The following is a 27,008-nucleotide window of genomic DNA, read 5'->3' as shown; positions in this document are numbered from 1 at the left end:
AGATTGCCTGGTTTTCACCAGAAATTCTTCCAAGTGTCGATTTTTGAAATTTACAAATATTCCTTAAAAATCGCCTGTATAACAAAAACTCTTTCTTCCAACTGTTTACAGGAGATGCACCAGTGCTGGATCCAGGATCCAACATGGAGTTAGAAAAAGTAACGATAACCCTACTTACCTGCTATGTGAATTATCTCCCATAGGATAACATTGGTGATTCTATGTGAGAAAGTTTCTAAGTGGAAACTTTTAAAATACAATAATATTCCTTAAAAATCATTCCTGTAACCAAAACGTATTTACTTACCTGTTTCCAGGAACTGTCCCAGGGCTGAATCTAGGATCCAGTCCTGAGGTTAGAAAAGTAATCCTAGAAGTAATCTATTGCATTTACTTAGAAATTCCCATTGAGCTCAATGTATAATTGTGTTTGAAATTGTGTTGCCCATTGCAACAACTAACTATTGCATTCAAAAGTCTATTGCCTATTGAAAAGTTGTTAACTAAAGTATCTCATTCTGAGAAAGTATATTTTGATACCTATTGTTGGTTCTAAAAATAAAACTATATATTTTGATACAAAACCATTGGCCTAGAGTTCAGTTCTTCAGTGTGTGAGACCATTTGCTGACTTTAGAGAGTAAGGTTATATCTAACTTTAGCCTCTGCCAAACCTCTGGGGACTGTGGACTCTGTGCACACTGTACCTATTTGAGAACAGTATATACAGAGCCACTTGCTTACAGTAAGGCGGTACTCCTATTCAGCCCTGAATCCGACCCAACTACCACTGCAGCATGCTGCAGGCCTGGGGGTGCAGAATCTGTGAAAATCCGAAGACGGGCCACAGAAAAGGCGGGCCTCATCTGAGTAGTCAACATGTGAGGGTGTAAACGACAAAGCAATGGGGAAAACCGATAAAGACCAAGCAAAGCTACCACTCGAACCCAGAAAATTGCAAGAAACCCCACAGAGACGGAACCAGAACAGGATGTGGATGCCTTTGGCCCGGATGCGGGTGCGCTGGAAAACACTCTCCTGGCAATGCAGCAGAGTCTGCAGTCAATTGATGGGAAGACTGACTGCCTAAATCTATGAATGGATTACCTCACCACCAAACTCGAACAACACACAACAAGACTAACAGAAGCAGAACAGATAATCTCAAACACCGAAGTCACTATGCAGACTATCCAGGGAAAAACCTTGAATACTGAGAAAGTAGTTCGGAACGGATGTCATGTTGCGTTTCCTAGTGGTTGAAAGGGCGCACAAATCGCTGACTCCGAGCCCTTCACTGGGAGCCCCACTGCACCCGATCATACCCAGATTACTCAATTACAGGGATCAGAAGATGGTCTTCAGGTTAGCGCAGGAAAAAGGAGAAATACAGTATCAGGGTAGTTCAGTGTCATTCCTCCCGGAGTTTACAGCTACTGTGCAGGCAGCGCAGAAAGAATACATTCCGGTCAAGAAGAAGCTACAAAATGCGAAAATTCTGTAGGTCATGCTCTACCCAGCGAGACTACGAATTGAATATCAGGGGAAATCAAAATTCTTCCAGACCCTTCATGCAGTGATGAAATATGTTAATAAGTTGTCCCCACATAAAGAAGGTCACCATGGATCAGGGTTGGCCGGATCTGGAGATTAGTGTGATGCTTCCATGACGCCCTCCCTCAGGTCCGGCTCCTCTATGCCCAAGGTATGGCAAGATTTGGGACAAAGGAGGATGGATCTCCAATCATGAATTAGAGTAGCTGGACACTGGTGAGAGGCCTGGTAGGCCAATACCTTCCTTATTACAAATGAGACGCTCTCTGGGGTACTGCAACAACAAAATGTGCTGTGCATATGGATGGTGTAAGGGGCAATAACAATGGGGGCTTCTTTCATACTATGGGAGACGCACGGCGCTGCGGAACAGAAACAGTAGAGTCCCTCTGCCACCTCTCTTCATCAGGGAGGATTTGGCACCTAGCAGTCCCCGTACGGGTGTACCCCCAAAAGGACTTGCGAAACATATTCAGTGTAAACGTCAATGTGCAACTTATAATTTCTACCACTGTTTGCGTTCCATTGGGGGTTCTTTGGCATGGTTGGATGCTTAAGTGTGTGAGGGGAGGGAAGTTGACTGGTTTGTCTGTTACTTACAGCTCTACATCTAGCGATAAGACGGCCGGGATTGCGGGTGTTATGCACTGCAGGCGGTGTGCCATTATTGCTATCACCCCCCTCCCGAGACCCATGATGTAGTTAGTGGCTGCGTCTTAAAATAAACTCAGCTTCTCCCACGCACGAGGGATACCAGAGGACACTCTATCTTTTTTACACTTATAACCTCAGGTTAGGGAGGGGCCTTAGCGCGCCCATACCGCCGGGGTTTACACCTTATGGTCCTGAAGAATGCCCGTTAGAATTACAACACATAGGCAGAAACATGTTGACCACCTCTTAAGCGGACTCTGCTGAACAATCTACTCAGCTTGTTGTCCTACACCTTGTTTTTACTGTGTCCGATTGGCCTTTAATAAAACATTTTTCTGGACACAATCGTGATACTTTTAAAATTCACTTCTTCACTATTCAACACACACGAATAACCAGCTTGGCAGTAATTCTGGCGTTGTAGCACACCAGGGTGGCACTCTGCCTCTCCTGGTGGGGCCCAATGATGAAGCATGTCACCAACCAGGTTGGTTGGTGAGTGAGGGCTTTATAAAGAACCAAATTTGGCTTCTCCTGTCGTGCTCTACATACTTTGTTTCAAGGCACACTTTTGTTGTTATGACTACATTATGCATAAAACCATATTAGCATTAGGCATAAACATGTGAGCACAGAGGCATCCTCATTAACATGGGTGCATTATACATAAATCATCCTTAGGCATAATCTGATAATGACATTAGGCATAACACGGGGCATCTCAGTGGAGGACATTAGGCCCACTCGTAAGTGGGACTACAGTATGCCACAATAAACAGTGTAAGCATTAGAGGGAAAAGCGTTCGGCATCATCATCAGCAGGCATCAAAATACTTTATACCACAATCATGGGGCATGTAATCAAAAGCATCATAGCAGTACCCTTAGGAGATATCACAGGAGCATGAATGCAACATCTTTAGGCATAAATGTATACCATAGAAAAAGAAGTTGGAAGGTGCACTCGTTTCCGAGTCAATGAGATGAAGTGAGTCGCTTATTCCTTGTAAAAGTCCTTTTATTCAACAAATTCGTTCAAAACTGGCACACAGCCAACACGTTTCGTTCCCATTTCATTGCCAGTGGGAACTTCATCAGGGCTCAATAAAGATTTTTAATCCAAAGTTGGCATCAATTGTGAAGGGCAAATAAAGAGCTGTCTCAAACTGAACAAGTCCCAATCAAATTATATAACCAGACTTATCAGCTCACCATTATAAGGTGAGACGAAGTATCTATTAAATCTTTAATTCGCAGTAGGCCTCAATAATAAAGAATAAATACAAGGCACTTTCAGTCTGAAACATTCCAGTCGAAATGCTTGAAAAGACTCACTTATAGTGGGTGAGAAGGAATATCTGTAGCGAGTAGAGTTTCAAGCGGCATGATAACCGACATATACCATGCAAACCCCTATTAGCATGGGGCATACCATAATCAGTAGTGCACACAGTTTGTCATTCTACTGTAGGGTACCCCTTGGTAGGGGACGCAAACATGCCCCTCGTTGGAGCCTCCCACGATCTCGCTGTGCAGCTGTGGACACAGACACAGGAGGCACCGGCACCTCTGAACCATCTTGAGCCCTCACTGGGGCCCTACGACAAATGTGTGCCACGCTGCAGCTGCCCGCTCTCTCCCGCGGTGCAGCTGTGGACTTGGGGCCAACAAAGCACTGTTTACGTTGGAGTCCCTCTGAAATTAATACTGGTGTTGCCCCCACATCGCAGCTGCGGTCCAAAAATGAGCAGCAGGGCACTGGAGACCCATCTTGGGGTTCTAAAAATAGTTCTGTCCCCAAAAAAACATGGCAGCGGGCCCCGCAACTGCGGCGCTGCTGTGCAGGCCCGGGACACTGTGGCCCAGTCCACGCTGGAGCCCCATGCGGACTCAAAAGCAATGGTGGCCACACGCTGCAACAGCCCACTGCCAGGCAGGGCAGCTGGAAAAACCAGCACAACCACTCTGGTCCTCTGGGAAGGACCACCGGGGGGCGGGCACCGACAATGTGCCCCGTTGCCCCCTCCACCACCAGTTCCCCAATGAACCGGCTCTCGGGGCAGGCTCCAGACATCCCCTCGGACCGGGACTCCTGGCCAGCTGATAGCCTGCACACGGGGCTCTCCTCACCTCACGGGAGCCCTACCTTGCCGCCGATGCTGTGCCGCCTGTCTCCTTTCGCCCGGTTCCCCCTTCCTGGGACCGGAACTTGGATGGGACGGCAGTGTAGCGCTGGGCGGCTGTGGCGGGAGTCGGACACGGAGCGCTGTCTCCGTCGGCTTGTCCTACCAGACTCCTCGCTCTTCCCGCTTCCACTCTCGCCAGTGGGCCCACCCAAAATCAGGCTTCAGGATGCCTGACTTCCTTTCCAGTGGCGCTCCTCTCGGCGGTGGCTCTTTTCGGCTGTTTGGGTCGCGGCGGTGATTCCCGGCAGCAAAAGTAATCTGTGGCAAATAACTTGAAACTTCCATTGAACCCAATGCATTATTGTGTTTAGAATTGTGTTGCCTATAGCAACCACTTGTAACTTTCTACAAAAGTCAATTGCATATTGCAAAAGTATTTATATAAAGCATCTCAAAGTATATTTTAATACCTATTGTTGGTTCTAAAATAAAACAAGCATATATTTTTATAGATAAACCATTGGCCTAGAGTTCAGTTATTGAGTGTGTGAGACCATTTGCTGGCTGAGTGTGTGCAACAAATGCTTTACACTGTCCTCTGATACTGCCTTACTGCTCGACCAAGCTACCACTTTAGAGAGAAAGGTTATATCTAACTTTAGCCTCTGGGGACTGTGGACACTGTACACCCTGTACCTATTTGGGAACAGTATATACAGAGGCACTTTCTCACAGAGTCCCCATGTTTCAAAGTCTGGTGGCTCTGGCAAGGAAGCTGCTGCCGCACCATTTGGTTTTCTTGAATTTAAAGGTCGTCACTTTATAGGTTCACAGGGATCTGAGATTCCTATTAGGGGTATACCAAGAGATGGCTTTTTATTTTTATTTTTAGGAATTCAGGACCTAAACCATGAAGGGCCATAAAAGTGAGACAAAGGGTTTTGAATTTGATTCAATTCCGGATGGTAAGCCACTGCCGCCCCTTGATGTTTAGGAAGATCAAGGAGTACTCTGGCGGCAGAGTTTTGGAGGACCTACAATTTATTGAGGTATTGTTTCTGTAGATTGATACACAAGTTATTGCAAAAGTCAATTTTAGATAGAATGAGGGAGGATACAACTGTTTTTCTAGATTTAATAGGAATGTAAGGAAGAATCTTTCTGATGCGCAAGAAATGCATATTACTTGTGTACTGAAATGTAGTTTATCATCAAGAACCACTCCCGTTTGACTTTGGGAGTTGGAATTGGGAGTGAGCCCATTTCTGATGGCAATTAGTCAGGAGTACAGAAGTGTGGAATATTTCCTAATAAAATAACCTATCTTATCAGAGTTTAACTTTAGGCAATGCCTGTCCATCCACATGCCAATTTCTCTCATACAATTATGAAGCTGAGAGCTTGTGTCTTTGGCCTGGTTTGCAGCCGATACAACAATTTGTGTATCATCTCTATGGGAAGTGAGTGAAAGACCAAAGGATTGGATCAGTGGACTAAGTTCGACTACGTATTAATAAAAAAATGGTAGGACTGAGCAAAGACCCCTGCAGAACCCCGCATGGTAGCGAGAAGATTTTGGAGCTGAAATGATCAAGCATCACCGTATTTTCCCTGTGGTTTTTAGAAACTATCTGAGTAGATCGAAGGCTGTGCCCTTTATGCCAATAGTCTATAAACGGGGCCATAGTATCAAGTGGTCTATGGTATCAAAAGCCGCGGAAAGGTCGATCAGAGCTGCACTGCCTCCTTCATCGAGAGTTCATCCGTCACTTTGTTGAGCGCTGTCACACAAGCTCCTATCCTATCTCAAAAGCATGTGTGGACAATGAAGGCTTTGGAGTAATCAGGATTTTGCAGCATGGGAGCAGTGCACTTGGCCTGCTTCAGTTCATCAAATGCCCATTGACAGATAACTGTCCACTGAACTTTCTTAGGCTTTTACTTGGAGGTGAGATCATTAAGAGGAGTCATAATGGACCCATATCCCGTAACACACCTCCAATCAAGTCCAAGAAAGCTCTAACCGAGTCTGGGTAGTGGGAGCAACCCAGTCCACAATGGTCTGGGATTTGCTCTCCAATGGTTGAACTTGGCCCCCACCTACCAGGTGACCCAAGTGCAAAACCTTCCTCTGCATTATCTGCCACTTTGTGGCCTTGATACTGAGGCCTGCCTTTTACAGGGCCTCTAGAACATCTGAGGTGAACCAGGGGGAACTAAAGACCGCAATATCATCTAGATATGCTGGACTATAGGCTTCCAGACCGGTTAGGCCTTTGTTCACCAGCCTCTGAAACATGGCTGGGGCATTTTTCAGACCAAAGGGCATCACAATAAATTGATAATGCCCACTAGGGGTTGAAAGAGCTATTTTTGACTTGGCATTCTCAGAGAGTATGATTTGCCAGTAGCCAGCAGTCAGGTCAAATGTACTCTGATACGTAGCTGAAGCCAGAGTATCAATAAGCTCATCTGCCCTTGGAATTGGATGCAAAAAGAAAAATTGATGGACAGAATGCAGAACAATGTCATACATTCACTCCTAAATCCATTGTTTCTTTCCTCCCCATGCCATTCCAGTTTTAACCCAGCCATATGCAAATCAGTCTTGACCCTGCACCTAATGGGAACAGTCCAGCCCAAACTGCCAGGCCAGGTGCTTCCTGGACAGGAAACAAGCATCCTAGGAAAAAACACGTGGCCAAACAGATTGAATACTTTCCAAAAACCAACCTGCTGTTGGTCAGTGAGGCTGCCTACCAAGGCAACTACATCAGCTGACCCATCAACAGAGTCCTGAGAGAGGAGATCAGGGAGAGAGTCAATCTCTTCCTCCTGTCCCTCATCAGAGGCAATGGGCAAGTTCATGTCAGCCCTGTCAACAAAAGGTTCGAGGCGGTTCACATGAAATACCCTGTGGAGACTTCTAGGAGTACCTAGGTCAACCAAATAGGTTACTTTACCTTTCTGCTCAAGAATTGTGAGGGGGCCACTCCACTTATCCTGGAGAGCTGCTGGGCGCACACCCACACTTTGTGTCCTGGCTGGTAAATAGTCAGTACAGCCTTTTGGCCATGCCAAGCTTTCTGAAGCTCTTGACATCCCATTTTCGCCTGAGCTTTTCTGGGATCCCCATGATCCTTGAGGGTCTTGTTGAACCTTTCAACAAGCCCATTTCACTGTGGATGGTAGGTAAATATGTAATTTATTCCACACTCTTTCAACATTGCAGTGATATAACCAGACATGAAGTTTGTACTTCTGCTGTTAAGACCTCCTTAGGGAAACCCACTCTGGAAAAGACTCTAAGGAGGGTCTTGGACACCACAGGAGCTGTAGTGGTCCTAAGGGGAATAGCCTCTGCATACCTAGTTGCATGGTCCACCACCTCTAGGATGTAACTGTGTCCAGATGCGGTTGCTGGGTTTACGGGACCAACAATGTCTATCCTTACCATCTCAAAAGGAACCCCAACCACTGGAAGTAAAATTAAGGGGGCCTTGTAGGAAGCTGGCTCTGTATGTACTATACCACAAAGAGGTATAGTGTGCCCAGAGTCCAGTGGAACCCCAAAGGTAGGCAGAGGTAAAAGCAGATAACACCTTACTCTCCATTTGTGGTATTGTGGGCGAGCAGTAAGGCTTTATCAGAGGGTAGTGTTAAGCATTTGCTGTACACACACAGTCAGCAAATTATATCACACACTCAAAGACTGAGCTTCAGACCAATTGGTTTGTATAGAAACATTCTTTTAGTTATTTTATTTTCTAGAACCAAGCAAGCCTGGCACAGGTAAGAAATAAATACTTTACAGTAGTAATGCAGTTAGTAAACAGTTTGAATTGCAACAGTATATGCACTTTGGTTTGATTACAGTAGAGCTACTAGTAATGCAATGCTTTTGAAGTACTGTACATACACTTTGTAATGGATTTTAGTAGAATGTCAAGTAGATTACTTTACAGATTACTTTTCTTACACAGTGCAGTATACCTGGATACTGCACTGGGACATTTCCTGTAAACAGGTAAGCAAAAGAGTTTGTGTTCTTTAATTACAGTTTTAAAGGGTTTCACAGAATTTGTAACTCCACACTTAGAAGCTTTTCACTTATCCTATGGAGGAAAATAGTGTTATTGGTTTTAAGGTAAGTATTCTGTAGTGGGAGTTGAGGTTCTGGGGATAGACCAAGGGGTCCCCCAGGGTCAAGGATGCACTCTCGTCACACCCTCCGCAGCACTAGGGCGGTCGGGTGCAGAGGGATGAGGCCCAATGTTATCCAATGGGGGATAGGGGGCCTCCGGTTGAGGGAGCAAAGCCCCTGGACTTAAGCTCAGGGCAAATGGGGGTTCAAGCCAGCACAAAAGTAGCACCCTCAGCGGCACTTGGGCGGTGGAGTGCAGTGTGCTGTTTTGGCATCGGGCGCCCTGTAACTTTCAATTGGGAGCCTCCGGTTTGCAAACACTGCAGGCTCAGGGGACGAAGGTCTTCTGGGTGCGACCACCAATTAGAGAGCTAAGTTGGGATGCTGGGGGTTGGTTAGGCACAGTCGGTTGGGCCACCCAATGCTGTGGGGCGTCGGGTGCAGGGGTGCCTTTTAGGGTCGGATCTGCTTACCAGCTCCTGGTCACGGTTGGGGAGACCTTCCGCATTTAGGCTGCAGGCGTCAGCTGGAGGCTTGAGACAGGTCAGGGATAACTGGATCTCGGGCTGGATCGCCGGGGAGACCTCCTCGTGGTGTTGGGCCACTTGAACTCGGGCTGTGGGCATCGGGTGCAGACTCAAGGATCATGCTGGAGCTGGAGTCTGTGGGGTGAACAAATCAGATGTTCACTGGAGACAAAGTCTTTGGTTTGGAAGGCAGGGCAGGTCCTCGGAGTTCTTTAGGGTGCTGGCTGCAGGACACACTGGAGTTTCCCTTCTGCAGTTTTGAGGTGGGGACAGGCTGGTAGGGCTGGGGCCAAGTCAGTAGGTGTCCTCCTCTTGGTAGCTTCGGCACGGCTGTTAGGTCCTCCTTTTCTTGTTGTCGGTTCATGTCTGAGGAGGCAAGGTTAGGGGTGCCCCCTAAATACTAGATTTAGGGGCGATACAGGTAAGTAAAGTGTGGACCAATGGGTCCCTTCCTTGGGTTGGGTACACCCCGTATTATGCCACCCTTCAGTCGGAGGGGGGCATATGCCTCACTCTGGTTGTCTGAGTCCCCCCCATCAACAAGATGGCTGGGACTGAGAGTTGTGCTTCACATCTCCTTCCTCACTTGAGGGGTGGAGTTGGCAGAGGTGGGCACACCTCTCTACCTCACTTGTTTTTCCTGCGGGTTCTCTCTCCCAAAGTGGGGATTAGAACAAGTGGGGACCAGCTGCTGAAAGCAGCAAGTGGTCTGGGGAAGCTCACAAAGGTGGCAAGCCTTTGAAGCTTCCCCTTTGTGGACCCTGCCCATCCTAGGGAAGGAAGGCTTAGCACCTCATCCCAGGATGTGCATCGTTTCAGGCCCCCTAGAGCAGCAGGCTCTCAATGCACAAGTTACTCACTTGTGTAACGATATATCTGTAAGAGACATTAGTTAGTGATAGATTCCTTACCTTAGAATATCCCCAGGTGTCAGACTGGATCTGTAAAGTTTGTGAGCAGTACCCCTGCGCATCGGTGGGCATCGTCGTGCGGCTCCGTGTACGTCGGTGGCGTCGTAGCCACCGAGATTACGTAGTCAAAGCTACTTAGACGTGCCACGCGCGCGGATGTCAGTTCTGTATACAAATTTTCCGTTCCAGGTGCGCAAAGCCATGCCAGAGACCCACTACTGGTGCAATAGAACTAGGGCCCTGAAAGGAATGACCTGAACCCTAGAGAACAGTTCGCAGAACAGGGAGGATGGGCGGGCGGTAAGGAATCTATCACTAACTAATGTCTCTTGCAGATATATCGTTACACAAGTAAGTAACTTGTGCATCTGAAAGAGACACGTCCGTGATAGATTCCATACCTTAGAATACATACCCGAGCAATACCAACCCCGGTGGTGGGTCTGCGAAGGGAGATTACACCAGAAAGTCAAGGAGAACTGAATGACCAAAGAAGCAGTCTCTCCGGACCGGTCTGTCAAGGCAATAGTGCTTAGTGAAAGTATGCAAAGAGGCCCAAGTGGCCACCTGACAGATGTCTTGCAGGGGGAACAATCTCGTCCCACTGCTGTAGTAGCCGCTGTCGCCCTTGTAGAATAAGCAAGCAGCCCAACCTTTTTAGCCAGAGAGTAACAGGCGTTAATGCACAAGACAACCCATCGGGAGAGTTTGCTTGTGCACAGCACAGCCTTTTTTGGCGCCCACTTGGCCAACAAAGAGCTGGTCATCCACCCCGGAACTGTTGCGTGCGGTTCAGATAGAACGAAAGTGCACATTTTGGGTCCAGGCGGTGGAGCCTCTCCTCTTGAAGGGTGCGGAGGCGAAAAGAAAGTGGGCAGAGTGACAGTTTGCCTGGGATGAAAGGCAGAGACTACTTTTGGTAGAAAGGAGGGACATGGTTGAAGCACAACCTTGTCCGGATGAATCGCCAGAAAAGGAGGTTTACAGGAATGAGCTTGGAGCTCACTCACCCGTCGAGCGGAGGTGATGGCCACCAGGAAGACAGTTTTCAAAGTTAATCACAGCAAAGGACAGTTATGAAGAGGCTCAAAGGGAGCGCACATCAAGTATGCGTGAACCTGGTTCAGTCCCATTGAGGAATCACAAAAGGAATAGGAGGGAAAAGGTGAGTAAGGCCTTTGAGAAATCTATTGACAACTGGGGACTTGAAAAGAGAGGGCTGATCAGGCAGCCTAAGAAAGGTTGAAAGAGCAGAAAGGTAGCCCTTGATAGTGCCCAGAGCAGAGCCCTGCTGGGCAAAAGAGAGAAGGAACAATAGGACCTCAGAAAGAGGGGCAGCAAGAGGATCTACAGATTTCGCTGTGCACCATGCCACAAATTATTTCCACCGACAGGCGTATACCGTTTTAGTGGACGGACGACTGGCTGCCAGAATCACATTAAAGACTTCAGGAGTCCAGTCTAAAGGAATCAGCTGTCACCGCTCAATCTCCACGCAAGGAGGTGGAGGCTGGACAGGTTCGGGTGGAGGACCGTCCCCTGTTGCTGCGACAGGAGATCCTCCCGAAGAGGCAGTCGGATCGTGGGGATCAGCGCTCATACTGAGTAGCTCGGGAGACCGAACTCTTTGAGCCCAGTCCGGTGCCACAAGAATGACTTGGACCCGGTCGAGTCTGACCATCTTCAGCACTCTGGGCAGAAGTGGTATAGGCGGAAAGGCATACAACAGACCGCAACTCCACTCGCGACGAAAAGAGCCTCCAAGCGAGTGCCACCTTGGAAACTCCAACGCGCAGAACTGATGACATTGCGCATTCTCTTTGGTGCCAAATAGATCTAACCAAGGTTCTCCCCAGTGCTGAAAGAGACCTTGTTCCACCTCTGAGTGAAGACGCCTTTCGTGATCCAACATGCACCTGCAGCTGAGTTTGTCCACCCTGGCATTCAGGGTACCTGCCAGGTGTTGAACCACCAAGGAAATGCCTTGACGTTCCAGCCACGTCCAGAGATGTAGAGCCTTCTGACATAGGGTCCACGACCCAACCCCGCCCTGCTTGCTGCAGTGCCACATGGCAGTGGAGTCTGAACACCTGCACTACTCTCCCCTTGACAGAGGGAAGGAATGCTTTCAGTGCAAGTAGGATCGGCCTGAGCTCCAATAGGCTGATATGGAGCTTGGACTTCGTCCGTCAACACTGTGTGCTCTGGTTGGGGAAGGGAGAGGGATCTGCCGCTGACCCAACACTAGTCCGTGAGCCACCACTGCAAGTCCTTTGCAGTGCCCTCCGAGATCTGGACGTAGTCGGTCAGGTTTCCCTGATGCTGCGTCCACTGGAACTTCAGGTCCCACTGCAGAGCCCGCATATGCCATCTGGCATGATAGATCAGCAGGATGCAGGAAGCCATGAGGCCCAGCAGCCTCAGGGTCTTCCTGACCGAAACCCAGGACAAGGGCCGAAAGATCGGAATCATAGCCCGAATGTCCCTGACTCGCTGTTCAGGAGGATAAACCTGAAACTGCACCATATCCAGAACCACTCCGATGAAGAGGAGCTTCTGAGATGGAATCATGTGCGACTTCAGCACGTTGATGGAAAACCCCAGCAAGTGCAGGAGGTTGGCCGTAGTCTGGAGGTGGAGACTGCCTGGGGCGAGGCCGCCTTCACCAGCCAGTCGTCGAGATGTGGGAAGACTGAGACCCCTGATCTGCACAGATGAGCTGCAACCACCGCCATCACTTTTGTGAACACCCGAGGGGCGCTGGTAAGGGCGAAAGGGAGCACGGTGAACTGAAAGTGCTCATGGCCCACCGTGAACCGTAGGTAACGCCGGTGGGCTGGCAGGATGGGGATATGAAAATAAGCATCCTGCAAGTCCAACGCTACCAGCCAGTCTTGCAGGTCTAAAGCAGACAAGACCTGAGCAAGCATGAGCATCTTGAACTTCTCCTTCCGGAGGAAGCGATTGACGTTCCGGAGGTCTAAGATAGGACGCAGGCCCTTGTCCTTCTTTGGAACCAAGAAGTAGTGGGAATAACCACCACGACCTACTTCGGGCGAACCCCTTGACCATGAGGGCCACAACTTCCTGCTGGAGAAGTGAAAAGTGATCCCCGAAATCAGGTGGTACTGAGATGGCATGGCTGGAGGGGTAGACTCGAAGGGGAGGGAGTAGCCCCTTTGGACTATTTGTAGAACCCACCTGTCCGAGGTGATGGTGCGCCAGTGGGGAGGGTGATGGCGAATCCTGCCACCCACTGGCATCTGGTGGGCCTGAAACACCGGACTATGAAGGTTTTGAGAAGGCGGTGGCAGGGGTGGATTGACCCGCCCACTGTCCTCGGGACCCACCACGGCGGGTCCCACGTCCGTGGCTGCGCTGAGACTACGGCTGCGCAGGCCTGCGGGTCTGAAAGAAACGCACTTGGGTGCCTCGTCCCTGACCTCAAAAGGACTGAAAAGCGGACCCCGAGGGAGTACGCGTGGTGGCGAGACCCAAGGACTGGGCCGTAGCCCGAGAGTCCTTAAAGCGTTCCAGGGTGCTATCCGCCTTGTCACCAAAAAAGGCGAGTGCCATCAAAGGGCATGTCCAACAAAGTGTTCTGGAGCTCTGTTGTTCTGAGCCAAGCGTAACGGCGGAGCACCACCGTTGTGGAAAGTGCCCTGCCGAGGGAATGGGCCGTGTCAAGCCCACAAAGGATAGTAAATTTAGCAGCATCTCTCCCTTCGGTTATGGCCTGGGAGAGCATCGCCCGAGCTTTCCACAGGGCACTGAGGTAGCACCTGTGCCACGGTGTCCCACACACAATGTGAATAGCGGCCCAACAAGCACGCAGTATTCACCGCTCTCAACCCGGAACTGGCATAAGTGAAATATGTTTTAAACCCGCACTGATGCCAGTGTGGGATTTAATGTACAATGCACGACAGAGGGCATCTTAGAGATGGACACTGAACCTAACCTACAATCCACGTCTTGTCTGAGGGGCGGCCTAGGCTGCCACACAGCAGACATGTTGCTGGACCACTGTGTAGAGAGCCATCCGCACAATGCACATCCTGGGCGAGGTGCTAGGTCTTCTCCACCAGGATGGGCAGGGGAAGCTTCAAAGGCATGCCGCCTTTGTGCGCTTCTCCAGGCCACTTGCTGTACTCAGCAACTGGCCCCTACCAGTACTAACCCCCACTCTGGCGGGAAGACTGGCCGGAAACCCCAAGGGGGTGCGCCAGCCTCTGCCAACCCCACCCCTCAGGTGGGGGAGGCGAGGTGAAACACATCTCCGGGCTCTCACCATCTTAAAGATGGGAAGCCCTGCCCAATCAGGACTAGGGTACTGCCCCCTCCCGCAGGAGAGTGGCAGGATAGAGGGTGTACCCACCCCAGGGAGGGGACCCATTGGTCCCTGCCCTTTACCTACCTTTAACGCACATAAATTTAGTATTTAGGGGCACCCTGAACCTTCCTTCCTCAGATCCAGATTGCGAAACAAGAAAGAAGATCAAGACACAAGAAGACCTACCGTGCAGCTGCTAACAAGAGGAAGACACCAACTGATTATGCCCCAGCCCTACAGGCCTGTCAACCCTCGAACCTGCTCCTCCAACTACCCAACTTACCTCTCGAAGTGGTGGTCGCACCTGAAGAATCTTCATCCCCGAGCTTGCAGCCTTTGTTCGTCCTTGAACTTCTCCAGTGAAATCCATTTAGCGCCCGACGGCTCAAAAGCACCAGGCACCCAGCCGCCCGAGCGCCCCTGGCAGTGCAACCTCTACTCTAATCTACTTCCCCATTTGCCCTAAGCAAGTGACCAGGAGCCCAGTTCCCACAGCCATGTGGCCTGCTAGCCAGCAGCCACCAACCAAAGGCCCCCTGCCTCCCATAGGATAACATTGGGCCTAACTCACTCTGCACCCGGCTGCCCCTGTGCCGCTGAGGGTGTAACAACTGTACCTACCTGACCCTGGGAGACCCCGGAGTCTATGCCTAGAACCTCAACTCTGCCAGTCAAGTACTTACCTAAAAGCCGATAATTCACTTTTCTTACATAGGGTAACATTGACTGGTTTCGAGTTTTGAAACTTTAAAATATCGATCTAAAATCAGCCGAATTACGAAAACGAATTTACTCACCTGTCATCAGGAGAGATCCCAGTGCTGGATCTTGGTGCCCAGGACTGACTCTGAAAAGTAATTACAACCGTACTTACCTATAACTTGATTTTCCTTCATAGGATAACATTGCCTGTTTTTTGCCAGAAATTCTTCTAAGTGGCGATTTTGCAAACTTACGTTTTTGACAGCAAAATAGCGAGGGATTTCGCCTCCCTCACCTCGGCTTTTCTACGCACAAACTTGAGAACTGAGCAGGATAAAGACCTAATGGACTTATTATTATCAGCAGCTGTTAATATGGTATTAAACAACTGGAAAGATACAAGTAAAACTAGCTACAAAGGTTGGATGAACTGGATTACACACCTCAGAGGAGCAGAAAATTTGGCACTTCAGTACACACCATGGAAAGCGTCCTCAAGGGGGATGTGGGAAACCCTGGACACTTATCTAGACTCTTATGAACCTCAAACACTTTACCTGAGCTTTAAACTCTATACCATGCGAACCAAAAGGACCGAGCCCTAACATTGCAATCTTCAACTCTCAGGAACGGCAAGCAACCCAACTTTTGTTGTCAAATGTACAAAGCAAGCATAGCAAGCGCTAAATGTACTGACAAGCGTTTACAATGCCTAATGACCTGTCCCTTTTCTATCCTGTTTCAACACTTAACTCTGCCTTTTCCTCCTTTCTTCTCTTTCTCTCTTAACCACACGAACAGTATGGGCCAGTTATGCATGTACCATAGTAAGACATTTTTTCTACGTCAATCTGGCAGATTGTTGAATGTATCTGTCTATAATCTTTAATAAAAATTACATTTTATAAAAAAAATTTTACATCGACTGCTTACAGGAGATGCCCCAGTGCTGGATCCAGAATCCAACACTGAGTTAGAAAAAGTAACAATAACCCCACTTACCTGCTTAATGAATTTCCTCCCATAGGATAACATTGGTGATTCTATGTGAAAAAGTTTCTAAGTGTCAACTTTTAAAATAAAATAATAATCCTTAAAAATCACAACTTTAACCAAACCGTTTTAACAACTGTTTACAGGAAATGTCCCAGGACTGAATCTAGGATCCAGTCCTGTGGTAAGAAAAGTAATCCAAAAAGTAATCAATTGCATTTAACGAGAAATTCCCATTGAGCTCAATGTTATATTATGTTTGAAATCGTGTTGCCTATTGCAACAACTAACTATTGCATTCAAAAGTCTATTGCCTATTCAAAAGTATTTATCTAAAGCATCTCATTCTGATTAAGTATATGTTGATACCTATTGTTGGTTCTAAAATAAAACAACCATATATTTTTATATACAAAACCATTGGCCTACAGTTCAGTTCTTGAGTGTGTGAGACCATTTGCTGACTGAGTGTGTACAACAAATGCTTTACACTGTCCTCTGATACTGCCTTACTGCTCGACCAAGCTACCACTTTAGAGAGTAAGGTTATATCTAACTTTAGCCTCTGCCAAACCTCTGGGGACTGTGGACTCTGTGCACACTGTACCTATTTGGGAACAGTATATACAGAGCCACTTTCTAACAATGTCACCTTCCCATTCAGGCTCATCCTCGCATTGCGCTGCAAGTGTGTCTTCAGAACCCTCACAGTACTCCCCTTCATCCACAGGTTGTTGAAGAGGCCGGTAAGGTCGAGGTGCCCGGGGAAATGGGACAAACTCCCCACCAAGAATTGGAATCGGGGGTAAGAGACCAATCCTGGTTCAACGACGCCCGGCATCAGTGGCGGAGCCGGCGGCGCAGGGTATGCTGCTGGCGTAGCAGAGGCCAAAGGTGGCGGCATGGGGGCAGATCCACCCAACATGTCTGCGGGGCCCGTAGGCGCTCCGGAGAGACCCGATGTGTCAAACAAATGTCGCAAGGCCGACACGAAGGCCTGTACCTCGTCTGAAGTCACGTGCGGGCCTGGAAAGGGTGGGAAGGCCTTAGGCAACAACAGAGGCTCCATCGGAGCCGCGGGGAGTGACCGCCCGCCCCTTCCACCACGACCTGTGAGGGGTAGAGGAAGAGAGACGTCGCTTCTTCGACTTTTTATGGCGCCGTGACTTACCTGTCCCAGATTCCAACGAGTGATGGTGATGGCTCCGCGACCGGTCCGTTGACCTCCCACGGGAGTGGGACCTCAATCGGCACGGAACCAATTGCCAGACCAACAACTTTCAGCAACGCTCCTGCAAAGCTTCCGGCACCATGGCCCAACAATCGGGGCACACCTCGGGTCATGGGCGTGCCCCAATCAGGAGAGACACATTGTGCGGGTCCGCTACGGATATATTCCGACGGCAGGCCCTACAGGACTTAAACCCGGGCATCCCTACTGCACCTTGAGTCAAGTACTCGACAAAACAAGAGAAACAAGTTCTCAGAAACAAAGTCAAAACTTTTAACTAGGGGTACCGCTCTCTCTCGGATCTGCGCTGCTGGAGCAGAAAAAGAAAGAACTGACATCAGCGCATGTGGGCGCGTGTAAGTAGCTCCGACTATGTCATCTCGGCGGCTACGACGCCAGCGACATACGCAGAGCTGTACGACGACGCCTACCGACGCGCAGGGGAACTGCTGACAAAAACTTGCCGGATCCAGTCTGACGCCTGGGTATATTCTAAGGTAAGGAATCTATCACTATCGTGTCTCTTTCAGATCCGGGGGTCCAGAAACATGTCTGGTAGGGGCAGCTGAAAGCAGCCACTCAGCCTGGACACCAGTAGTAGGTCGTTTTTCAGGGGGTATCTCTAAGATGCCCTCTTTGTACATTTTTCATTAAATCCCACACTGGCATCAGTGTGGGTTTAATGTGCTGAGAAGTTTGATAACAAACTTCTCAGTTTTCAGTGTAGCCATTATGGTGCTGTGGAGTTCGTAATTACAAACTCCCAGCACAATAAACTCTTGATGGAAACACTGCACTTACCATGTCTAAGAATGGACTTGGACACTGTAGGGCTACAGGGCTCATGCACCTGTACCCTCACCACTGCTGAAGTGCACCCCGCTAGAGGGGTGGCTGATCTATGCCAGGGCAGTGGGTTGTAGGCATGGCACACAGGGATATGTGCCATGTCGATGCTTCACTTTGTTCTGCACCAAGACACGCAGCCTGCAAAGGCAGTGTGTATAGGAAGCTGGCTCTGTACATACTATACCAAAGTGAGTTATAGTGTGCACAGAGTCCAGTGGAACCCCAAAGGTAGGCAGAGGTAAAAGTAGATAGCACCTTACTCTCTATTTCTGGTGGTGTGGTCGAGCAGCAAGGCTTTATCAGAGGACAGTGTTAAGCAGTTGTTGTACACAGTCAACAAACAAATTCACACACTCAAAGACTAACCTAACTTCAGACCAATTGTTTTTGTATAAAAAATATTCTTTTAGTTATTTTATTTTCTAGAACCAAGCAAACCTGGCACAGGTAAGGGGTAAAAAGTGTGCAGTAAATATACAGTTTGTAACACAGTTTGCATTGCAATTGTATATGCATTTTGTTTTGATTTACAGTACTGTTACTGAGAAATGCAATGCTTTGAAAATACAGTACATATACTTTGTATAGGCTTTGGAGTAAAATTACAGGTAAATTACTCTTTAGATTACTTTTTTTTTTACACAGTGCAGTATACCTGGATACTGCACTGGGACATTTCCTGAAAACAGGTAAGTAAAAGCGTTTGTGTTATTCAGTACAATTTTAAAAGGATTTCTTAGGTTTTCCAACTCCACACTTAAAAACTTTTCATAGAAAAACATTCAATGTTAACCTATGGAGGAAAATAGTGTTAACGGTTCAAAGGTAAGTACTTTGGTGTGGGAGTTGGTATTCTGGGGTTAGACTCAGGGGTCCTCCAGGGTCAAAGATGCACTTGTTGCACCCTCAGCGGCAGTAGGGCGGCCGGGTGCAGAGCGCTGAGGCCCAATGTTATCCAATGGGGGACAGTGGGCCACCAGTTGGTGGCTGCTGATGAGCGGGCAACTGGGTTGTGGGAGCAAAGATCCTGGACTTAAACTCAGGGCAAATGGGGGTTTAGGCCAAAGATGCACCCTCAGCGGCACTGGGGTGGCCGGGTGCAGAGTGCTGTTTTGGCATCGGAAGCCCTGTGGCAGTTAATGTTGAGTCTCCGGTTTGCAAAAGCACGGCAGGCTCGGGGACGAAGGTCTTCTGGGTGAGATCACCACTTGGAGAGCTGAGTTGAGATGTTGGTGGTTGCCTAGGCATCTTCGATTGGGCCACACAAGGCCGTGGGGTGTCGGGTGCAGGGATGCCTTTTAGGGTCGGATCTTCTTACCCGCTCCTGGACTTTCCGGATTTAGGCTGCAGGCATCGGCTGGATGCTTGAGGGAGGTCAGGGATCACTGGATCTCGGGTCAGAATCGCCGGGGAGACTTTCTCGTGGTGTTTGCCCGCGCGGGCCGTGGACGGCGGATGCAGAGTGGGGCAGATTTGTGGTTTACAGCCGGGGCCTGAGGTTGGAGATGAACAAATCCGGTGTTCACGGAAGACAAAGTCTTTGGGATTGAAGGCAGGCAGGTCCTCCAGGTTACTTGAGGTTGCTGGCTGCAGGACACACCAGTATTTCACTGGAGCAGGTTCGAGGTGGGAACAGGCCGGTAGGGCTGTGGCCAAGTCAGTGGGAGTCATCTTCTTGTTCGCATCGGCACAGCTGTACGGTCCTGCTTTTCTTCTTCTCGTTGCTAGTCTGAGGAAGCAAGGTTTAGGGGTGCACCTAAATACTAGATTTAGGGGTGTTACAGGTCGGAAAATAGGTTGGGACCAATGGGTCCCTTCCCTGGGGTGGGTACACCCCCTATTATGCCACTCTCGAGTGGGAGGGTGGTATAAGCCTTTCCCTGGTTGGCTGGGTCCCCCCATCTGCAAGATGGCGAGGACTGAGTTGTGCTTCACTTCGCCTCCCCCACCTGACGGGTGGAGTTAGCAGAGGTGGTCACACCTCTATTCCTCACTTGTTTTTCCTGCCAGTTCTCCCGCCCAAAGTGGGGGTCAGAACCAGTGGGGACCAGTTGCTGAAAGCAGCAAGTGGCGTGGGGAAGCTCACAAAGGCGGTAAGCCTTTGAAGATTCCCCTTAGTGGATCAAGGGAGAGGAGGCTTGGCACCTCGTACCAGGATGTGCATTGTTTCAGGCCCCCGAGAGCAGCAGGCTCTCGACCCAGGGGTCCAGAAACATGTCTGGTGGTGGCTGCTGAAAGCTCCACTCAGCCTAGACACTAATGGTAGGTCGTTTTTCAGGGGGAATCTCTAGGATGCCCTCTGTGTGCATTTTTCATTAAATCCCAAACTGGCATCAGTGTGGGTTTAATGTGCTGAGAAGTTTGATACCAAACTTCTCAGTTTTCAGTGTAGCCATTAAGGTGCTGTGGAGTTCGTAATGACAAGCTCCCAGCACCATATACTCTTATGGCAGCACTGTACTTACAATGTCTAAGAATGGGCTTAGACAATGTAGGGCTAAAGAGCTCATGCACCTGTACCCTTCACCACTGGTATAGTGCACCCAGCTAGAGGGGTGACTGATCTATACCAGGGCAGTGTGTTGTAGGCATGGCACACCTGCAAAGGCAGTGTGTGAGTGTAATGGTACAGGGCCTCTAAGGGTGGCACAAAAAGTGCTGCAACCCTTAGAGGTCTTCCCTGGTCACAGTGCCCTTGGGTTTTGTTTTCAATGCAGTTTTTGGGCAAGAACATAGGCCCTGGGCACCTGATAGGCAGGAGCCCAGGGTACACTCAGTCAAAGCACATCAACTGTTCAGCAAAAAGTGGGGGCAACCAGGCAGAAAGAGCACTTTCTCACACCTGGCTCTTCGACAAAACACCATGAACTCCCAGGAGTTGTGTGTCCCCCAGCCCCCCACCCTCAGCACTTTGAGACCCTTTCGGGTGAGTAGTCAAGCTTTACCAACCCAGACTGATTGATAGGTTTTAAGTGCCATGACCTCAGATATAAGAAACTTATATCGATTGTGAGTAGTGCTAGCACCAGCTCACACAGGCTGCAATGACAGGCCTGTAATCACAGATTGAGTGGTCTCTCACAGGTGGCGTAAGACATGCTGCAGCCCATGGAAGACACCTGGTGTACCTATGCCCTGGGTACCTTAGTACCATATACTAGGGACTTATAAGGGTACAACAATAGTCAATAAGGAAGGTACAAAAGTACTTACCAAAGTCCAATTTAGGGAGAATGCACAGTGACTGTGGTCCTGATTATACTAGTAAGAAAAACAGAATGACACCAGCAAAAAGTGGGTTAACCATGAAAGCAGATCCTACGTTCCTACAGCCCCTGTGAAGGGAATGCTGTGGGTAGGGATCAGGTGGGGCTTCGGTTGATTTATTGAAAACCCCAAGGAGATGAGATGTACAATCACTGTCTGGAAATGGTCTGTGATGGACAGAGGTGAGCATGCCATGAGGAGCCAGTCGCCAAGGTACGGAAATACATGTATCCTGCACCTCCAAAAATTAGCTGCGACCACTGCTATTACTCTCAAACACCCACAGGACTGAGGTAAAGCCTAAGTCAGCACAGCAAATTGGAAGGGTTCTGAAACTACTGTAAACCACAGGTAGCATCTCTGGGACTGCACGATCAGTGTGTGAGCACAGACTCTGACCCAGAGTGAGCATTTTGAATTTGTCCTTCAGAAAGGCATTCGATGGTTGGATGTCCTGTATGGGCCTGAGGCCCTCTGGGCACAAGGAAGTAGCACAAACTGTACTGTTCGCCCCTCTTCGAGTCAGCACCCACTCAATGGCGAATTGGCCTGCAGTAGATGGACTACTTGCATCAAGATAAAGTCATGGACTGCCGAAAACCACTTTGGATTCAAGGGAACAATGGTAGGGATGACATGGAAGGTAAAGGGCGTAGCACCTTTGAATAATTTGTAAAAACCCCATCGGTTTGATGTGATGGATTGCCAGCTGGGAAGGAAACAGATGCAGCAGGGGAGAAAGAATTCAAGGACTGTTGTCCCTGCTGGAGAGCCCTCACAGCTGCAGCATTTATATGAAATAAAATAAGCTAAAGACAGAGGCAGCAATGTGTCAATTCTTCAGGGACATCCGAGGAGGATTTAAATCTAGCTGACCCTAGCTGCTTCAACCTTTCTAGGAAGATTCCCTACTACCAGCAAGAATGGAAAACCTGCAGAAGTTTACTCTGATGACTGAAACCAAAACATCCTCCATAGAAAAAGCAATGCAGGCAACATAAGAGCAACCTGAGCGGTGGAAGAATATAACACAAGAGGCCAAATTAATGTTAAGCCCACTAAGAGGTAAGAGAATATGAAAGCTAAATAAAGCCCTCCTCAGTGTCCCTGACCCACTACAAGACTTGTACCAGCATATGGAATACTAGCTCACAAACAAGTACCCAAACTGGTTTATTCCAAAGTGTAGCTATTGAATTATTAAAAGTACCAGCATAAGAAACACAAAAAAAACTGCATCACCTGCTATTATTAAAGCATGTAAAATGTTTTCTGGAGATCTGGCTGAGACTAGGAGGATTCGTATCTACAAAGGTAATAAATGTTGATTAAAAATTTCTTTGGAACTTCAGACTCCAGTAAATAGCAATATTATCCAAGATAAAAATGAATATTCTTATGTTTATAGACACAGCTTGTTACACTTCAATATATATTCAGTGGCAAGAGAACGCGAGCACCTACACACTACAATTCTGAACCTTCACAGTACACTGACGAATCACGGGTATCAAAAAATCTCATTTTGTGCTAAATACTTTGTGAGTAAATGAACAAAACAAAAAAGACAGACTCCACAAACTGCGCTGGGAGCCTACATGAATGATAGGCAAAAATGCAAACATCAAACAAGGTCAATGGAATTGTAGGTTTCCTGAAAGCATCATCATGGCCCTTACCTAATTAAGCCTGCAAAGCATAATGGTTACTTCATAACTCAACATTTGAGCCAACTATCTCATTCTGAATTGTAATAGGAACTATTGCATAAGTGATCTACCATTAAGGTTACATGTAAACAAAAGGGTCAGAAAGTTGGACAAATGCAGTTCTTAACGTACCATACTTCACAGTGTACATCTCTGATCATACAAGAAAGCTGTAAACCCCACTGTCTTGATGGTGGTAGAAATGGGTTTAGGCCTACTGCGGCTTGTTTTTAGAAGAGCTCTTGAAGTCTCAAAATACACATAATCTAAAACAATCACATACAAATCCATATTGGTTATGAGGTTTTAGGTACAAATACAAATTATTTTGAAGCAGTAAAGTAGTGACAGCACCAAAGTTATGGCTAACTCTTTAAACATATTCAAGCTCTAAAAATTACCTTACCTCCCATTCCAATATTTCCGGTTTTGAAGAAAAAGTGCTCTTGCAATAATTGCATTTGAGTTGAATATCACTCGGGGGCAGAAACTGACCATTAGCAGAAGACTGCACGCTAAGAGTCTAAAAGAAAATTAGAAAAATTATTTGTGACGACGTTTACCTTCATGAACGTTTTCTCACCATGGAATATTTTCATCACAACTGTATATTGCCTAAGTTATAATTGAAAGCAAGATAGTTGTCCCATCCATATAGCCATACAATTGTAATCAACAAGAACACACAAAAAAAGATTAATATGGGCCATATCATTTTGTGGGGATTTCCCAACACAGTAAGTATAATTTAGGAGATTAGGAAGGAGAAGTTAATTATTTAGCAGGGCTATTAAACAGCAAATAACTTACATGTACACTGCTCCCAAGGGTCAGAGTTTGCATGGCTCATCAAACTGCATGGGTAGGCCCTGCACCCAAATTATTTGCAGGGCCTTATATAGTTACAATTCACAAACCAATGAATTTAGCAGACAGTCTAAAGCAGTTGGTCACTAGCTTAAAGTCCAGTTAGATAATAGGGATAGCCCCATTAGGTTTGTTCATAAATGCCCTGCCAGGTTGCTCAACCCCAAATCAAATTTTCAAGTGCAATCCTCATATCCAGACAGGACAGGAACTTATGAGTCATCAAAAACTTTTACCAAAAAAGTATATGCCTTTTGCAATTAAAGTGCCTGTGTTTAGATGTAGTAACCCCTCAGTTACTGGAAGATTAATAGTACCCAAACAGTTTTGACGCCCTCCAAGTAGTCATATAGGAGATCCTTAGACATAGTTCTTAAGATATTGGGTGCTAATGTGCATGTAGTAAGACCAAAGCTGAATAAGAATTTTTATCATTTCCAGCTGATAAATATTATTGGTATAGATCAAAAGACTGCCCTGAGAATGAGTAGTTATATCCAAGTAACTTTAAAAATCTTGATTTGGAATGTTAAAGGCTTGAAAAGCCAATTGTGCATTATTATCTGGAATTACTCTATTACAACCTTTGAAGTGATTTACTTGGAAGAGTGTTGGCTACCTGACTCCTTGCACTCTGATGGATATAAAACATTTTATACTTTAGCTTTTTTACAACTTCGATACCAAACTTGGTGGGTTTAGCCCAATTACATATAGTTTTTAGGTGGAGCCTAAAGCAGCGCATGCGCTACATGTTACTCGACTTTTAGTAAGGGGGTTTTCAAAGTGCTACCACAGGCATTTTGGTGGCCTGAAGCTTGCGTGCACGCAAGCGTGCACGCGCGCAGCCGCCATCTGCCTTTTCTCCACTGTCACGGGTAATTAAGTGATCTCGATCGCGATCACTTTCACTTTCGGAGCCCGTGCCATCTGAGGCTCAGTCTTCCTCTTCCTTCCCACTCCTCCCCCAGAGGTGCCAGCCCGTCTTCACGCCCCTCTCTGGGGGTGCAGACCGTTCCTCTCTTCTGAGGTGCAGACCAGTCCTCTGCTCTCTCCCTCGGGGTGCAGACCGTTCCTCACTCATTTGAGGGGCAGTCCTCCCCCAGAGGAGCAGACCCTTCCTCACGCCTATCCCTGCAGACACAGACCCTTCCTCGCCCAGGCTGCAGCTCTCTTCCTCCCACTCCTCTCCCAGAGGTGCCGGCCCGTCTTCACTTCTCTCCCCGAAGGACCAGTTCATCCCTCGAAGCTCTCAGCAGTCCGGCCTGGCTGTCCTCTCAATTCCTGTGGTGACGTGGTACAGGGCGAACTGGAAGCACCTCTGCGGGTGGGCACCTTGGCGCCCTCTTAGTGGGCTGCAGAAGTTGGGTGTCAGGTTCGCTGCCACTTGCAGCAGGCAGACGAAGGAGCTCTGTCTCTGCCAGCCTGTGAGCTCAGCCTACAGGGTCTGATGACTGTCCTTGCTGGGCTCTCTCCTCTCTCACGCCCTCCCTTCTTCCTCACACAGGTGGTTCGCTGTCACAGCTCTGCCCGTGCGCGATCTGAGCGTGATTCTGGTCTCTGCTCTGCCTGTGTGTGCGCGTGGTGTGAGTACTCTGTGTGTGCGCACTATGTATGTGCGTGTATATTATGCGCGTATGTGTGTGCGCCGTCTACATATTCTCTGTGTACGCTGGTGTCTCTATATGTGCCAGCCACTTTCTCTGTGTTTATATCCCAGCGTGACGTCATGATGTATCTATCTATGTGTGTCAAATTGTATAGCATGCCAATATTCCAATTGTTGTCATTCCCTGTAGGCTCCTCTGTGTCTTGTAACTCTGTCACTTTCTAGCTTCCACCCATTCGGTTATTTCTTCTAGGTGTTAGCTTTAAGTCGATGGCTGTTAGCGTGTGTAACTGTCCTACTTTGTCTGCACCTGTACTTCTGCGACTTTCTATGTGCTTGTCTATGTGTGTCTCTGTCGCTATGGGTGTCAGTCTGTGTGCGCGTCTCTCCGTCTCCCATCTAGAGTGCGTCTAAATGCACAAGTGCACTCTTCAGTGTGTGGCAAGCTCTGTCTAGCCCTGTGTCTGCACATGTCCTTCTCTTTATATTGACAGAATTCTTTGCCCATTCTCTTCCTACCATTGCACATTTCTATCCAATGTCTCGCTGCCTGCTCTTTCTGACTTTTCTTTAGCCAAACGTGTCCTTCTTTCCCTTCTCGCACCCATCTTCTCTCACCTGTTTCCATCTTTTGTCCCTTCTTTCACGCAACTGCCGCACTTTATCTGCCCTTCTTTCATTATCCTATATTTTTCATCATTCTATTTTATCTCATTTGCAATTATATTATCTGTTGATCTTCGCTTCTAACTCACTCGTTCCACTCTATTACCCGTTCCGCCTTTATTACGTCTTTGCTTCCCTTTTCTCTTTCTTACCTACCGTCTCCTTCCCTCTCGTGTTCTCGGTTTGGTCTCACATTTTCCTGCTCATTCTCTTTTCCTCCACTCCCACCCCATCCATTCATCCTTTTCTCTCTTCACTTAATCTGTGGTTACCCCTTCTCTTCCCTTTTCATGTTTTCGGCTGTGGTGACTCCTTCTCCTCCCTTTTCATGTTTTTTATTGCGCCACTACGCATTCAACTCTCCCTTCTTCTCTTCTTTCAAAACTCCGCTCCACTTTCTTCTGTCGCCTGTTTGGAGTGACCAGCAGCCTCCGGGCGGAGAAACCCTGAATAATCAAGGGCTTAGGGACCCCGCATTACGGTCCTGCTCCTCGTTTAATTCAGAAATAGCTCTCCTCCTGTCTCCTGAAGCTCTTCTCCTGTCTCCTATAGTTCGCTTAAATTCTACCTCATCTCAGTTTGATTACCCTCTCCCCTCTTCCGAGGTCTCACACTGGTGTCTCCTCGCTATCATTCCTCCCTTCTCCTTTAGCTCTGTTGTCGTGCTGTTGTCTGCACCCCATGTTTCTTCTCATCCAATCACCGGAGCAGAGGTTCGGCCATGGTCTCTGATCCGTTCTGACGGCCCCTTTCCTCAACCATTATTTTGGGAGGGAGGAGGCGTTTAACACCGTGAATCCCGCTCACAGTCCCGGATGACACCAGGGGCGATCCTGCCCCAGGTAAAACCGCTCTCCCACCTCCTC

General features: G+C 48.1%; 1 protein-coding gene across 1 annotated transcript in view; it reads right to left on the bottom strand.

The window, feature by feature from the left end:
- Nucleotides 1-27,008, bottom strand: part of ZMYM2 (zinc finger MYM-type containing 2) — a 1,132,334-nt gene that overhangs the window by 708,193 nt on the left and 397,133 nt on the right. Inside the window, exon 8 of the mRNA XM_085621554.1 lies at nt 23,407-23,523. Coding sequence (XP_085477680.1) covers nt 23,407-23,523 — 117 coding nt within the window. The remainder of the gene's footprint in view (nt 1-23,406; nt 23,524-27,008) is intronic.

Source organism: Triturus cristatus, chromosome 8, assembly GCF_964204655.1.
Source record: "Triturus cristatus chromosome 8, aTriCri1.1, whole genome shotgun sequence".
In the NCBI taxonomy this organism is placed as follows: Eukaryota; Metazoa; Chordata; class Amphibia; order Caudata; family Salamandridae; genus Triturus; species Triturus cristatus.
The sequence above is the reverse complement of the archived record's forward strand: the minus strand, read 5'-3'. Positions and strand labels throughout refer to the sequence as shown.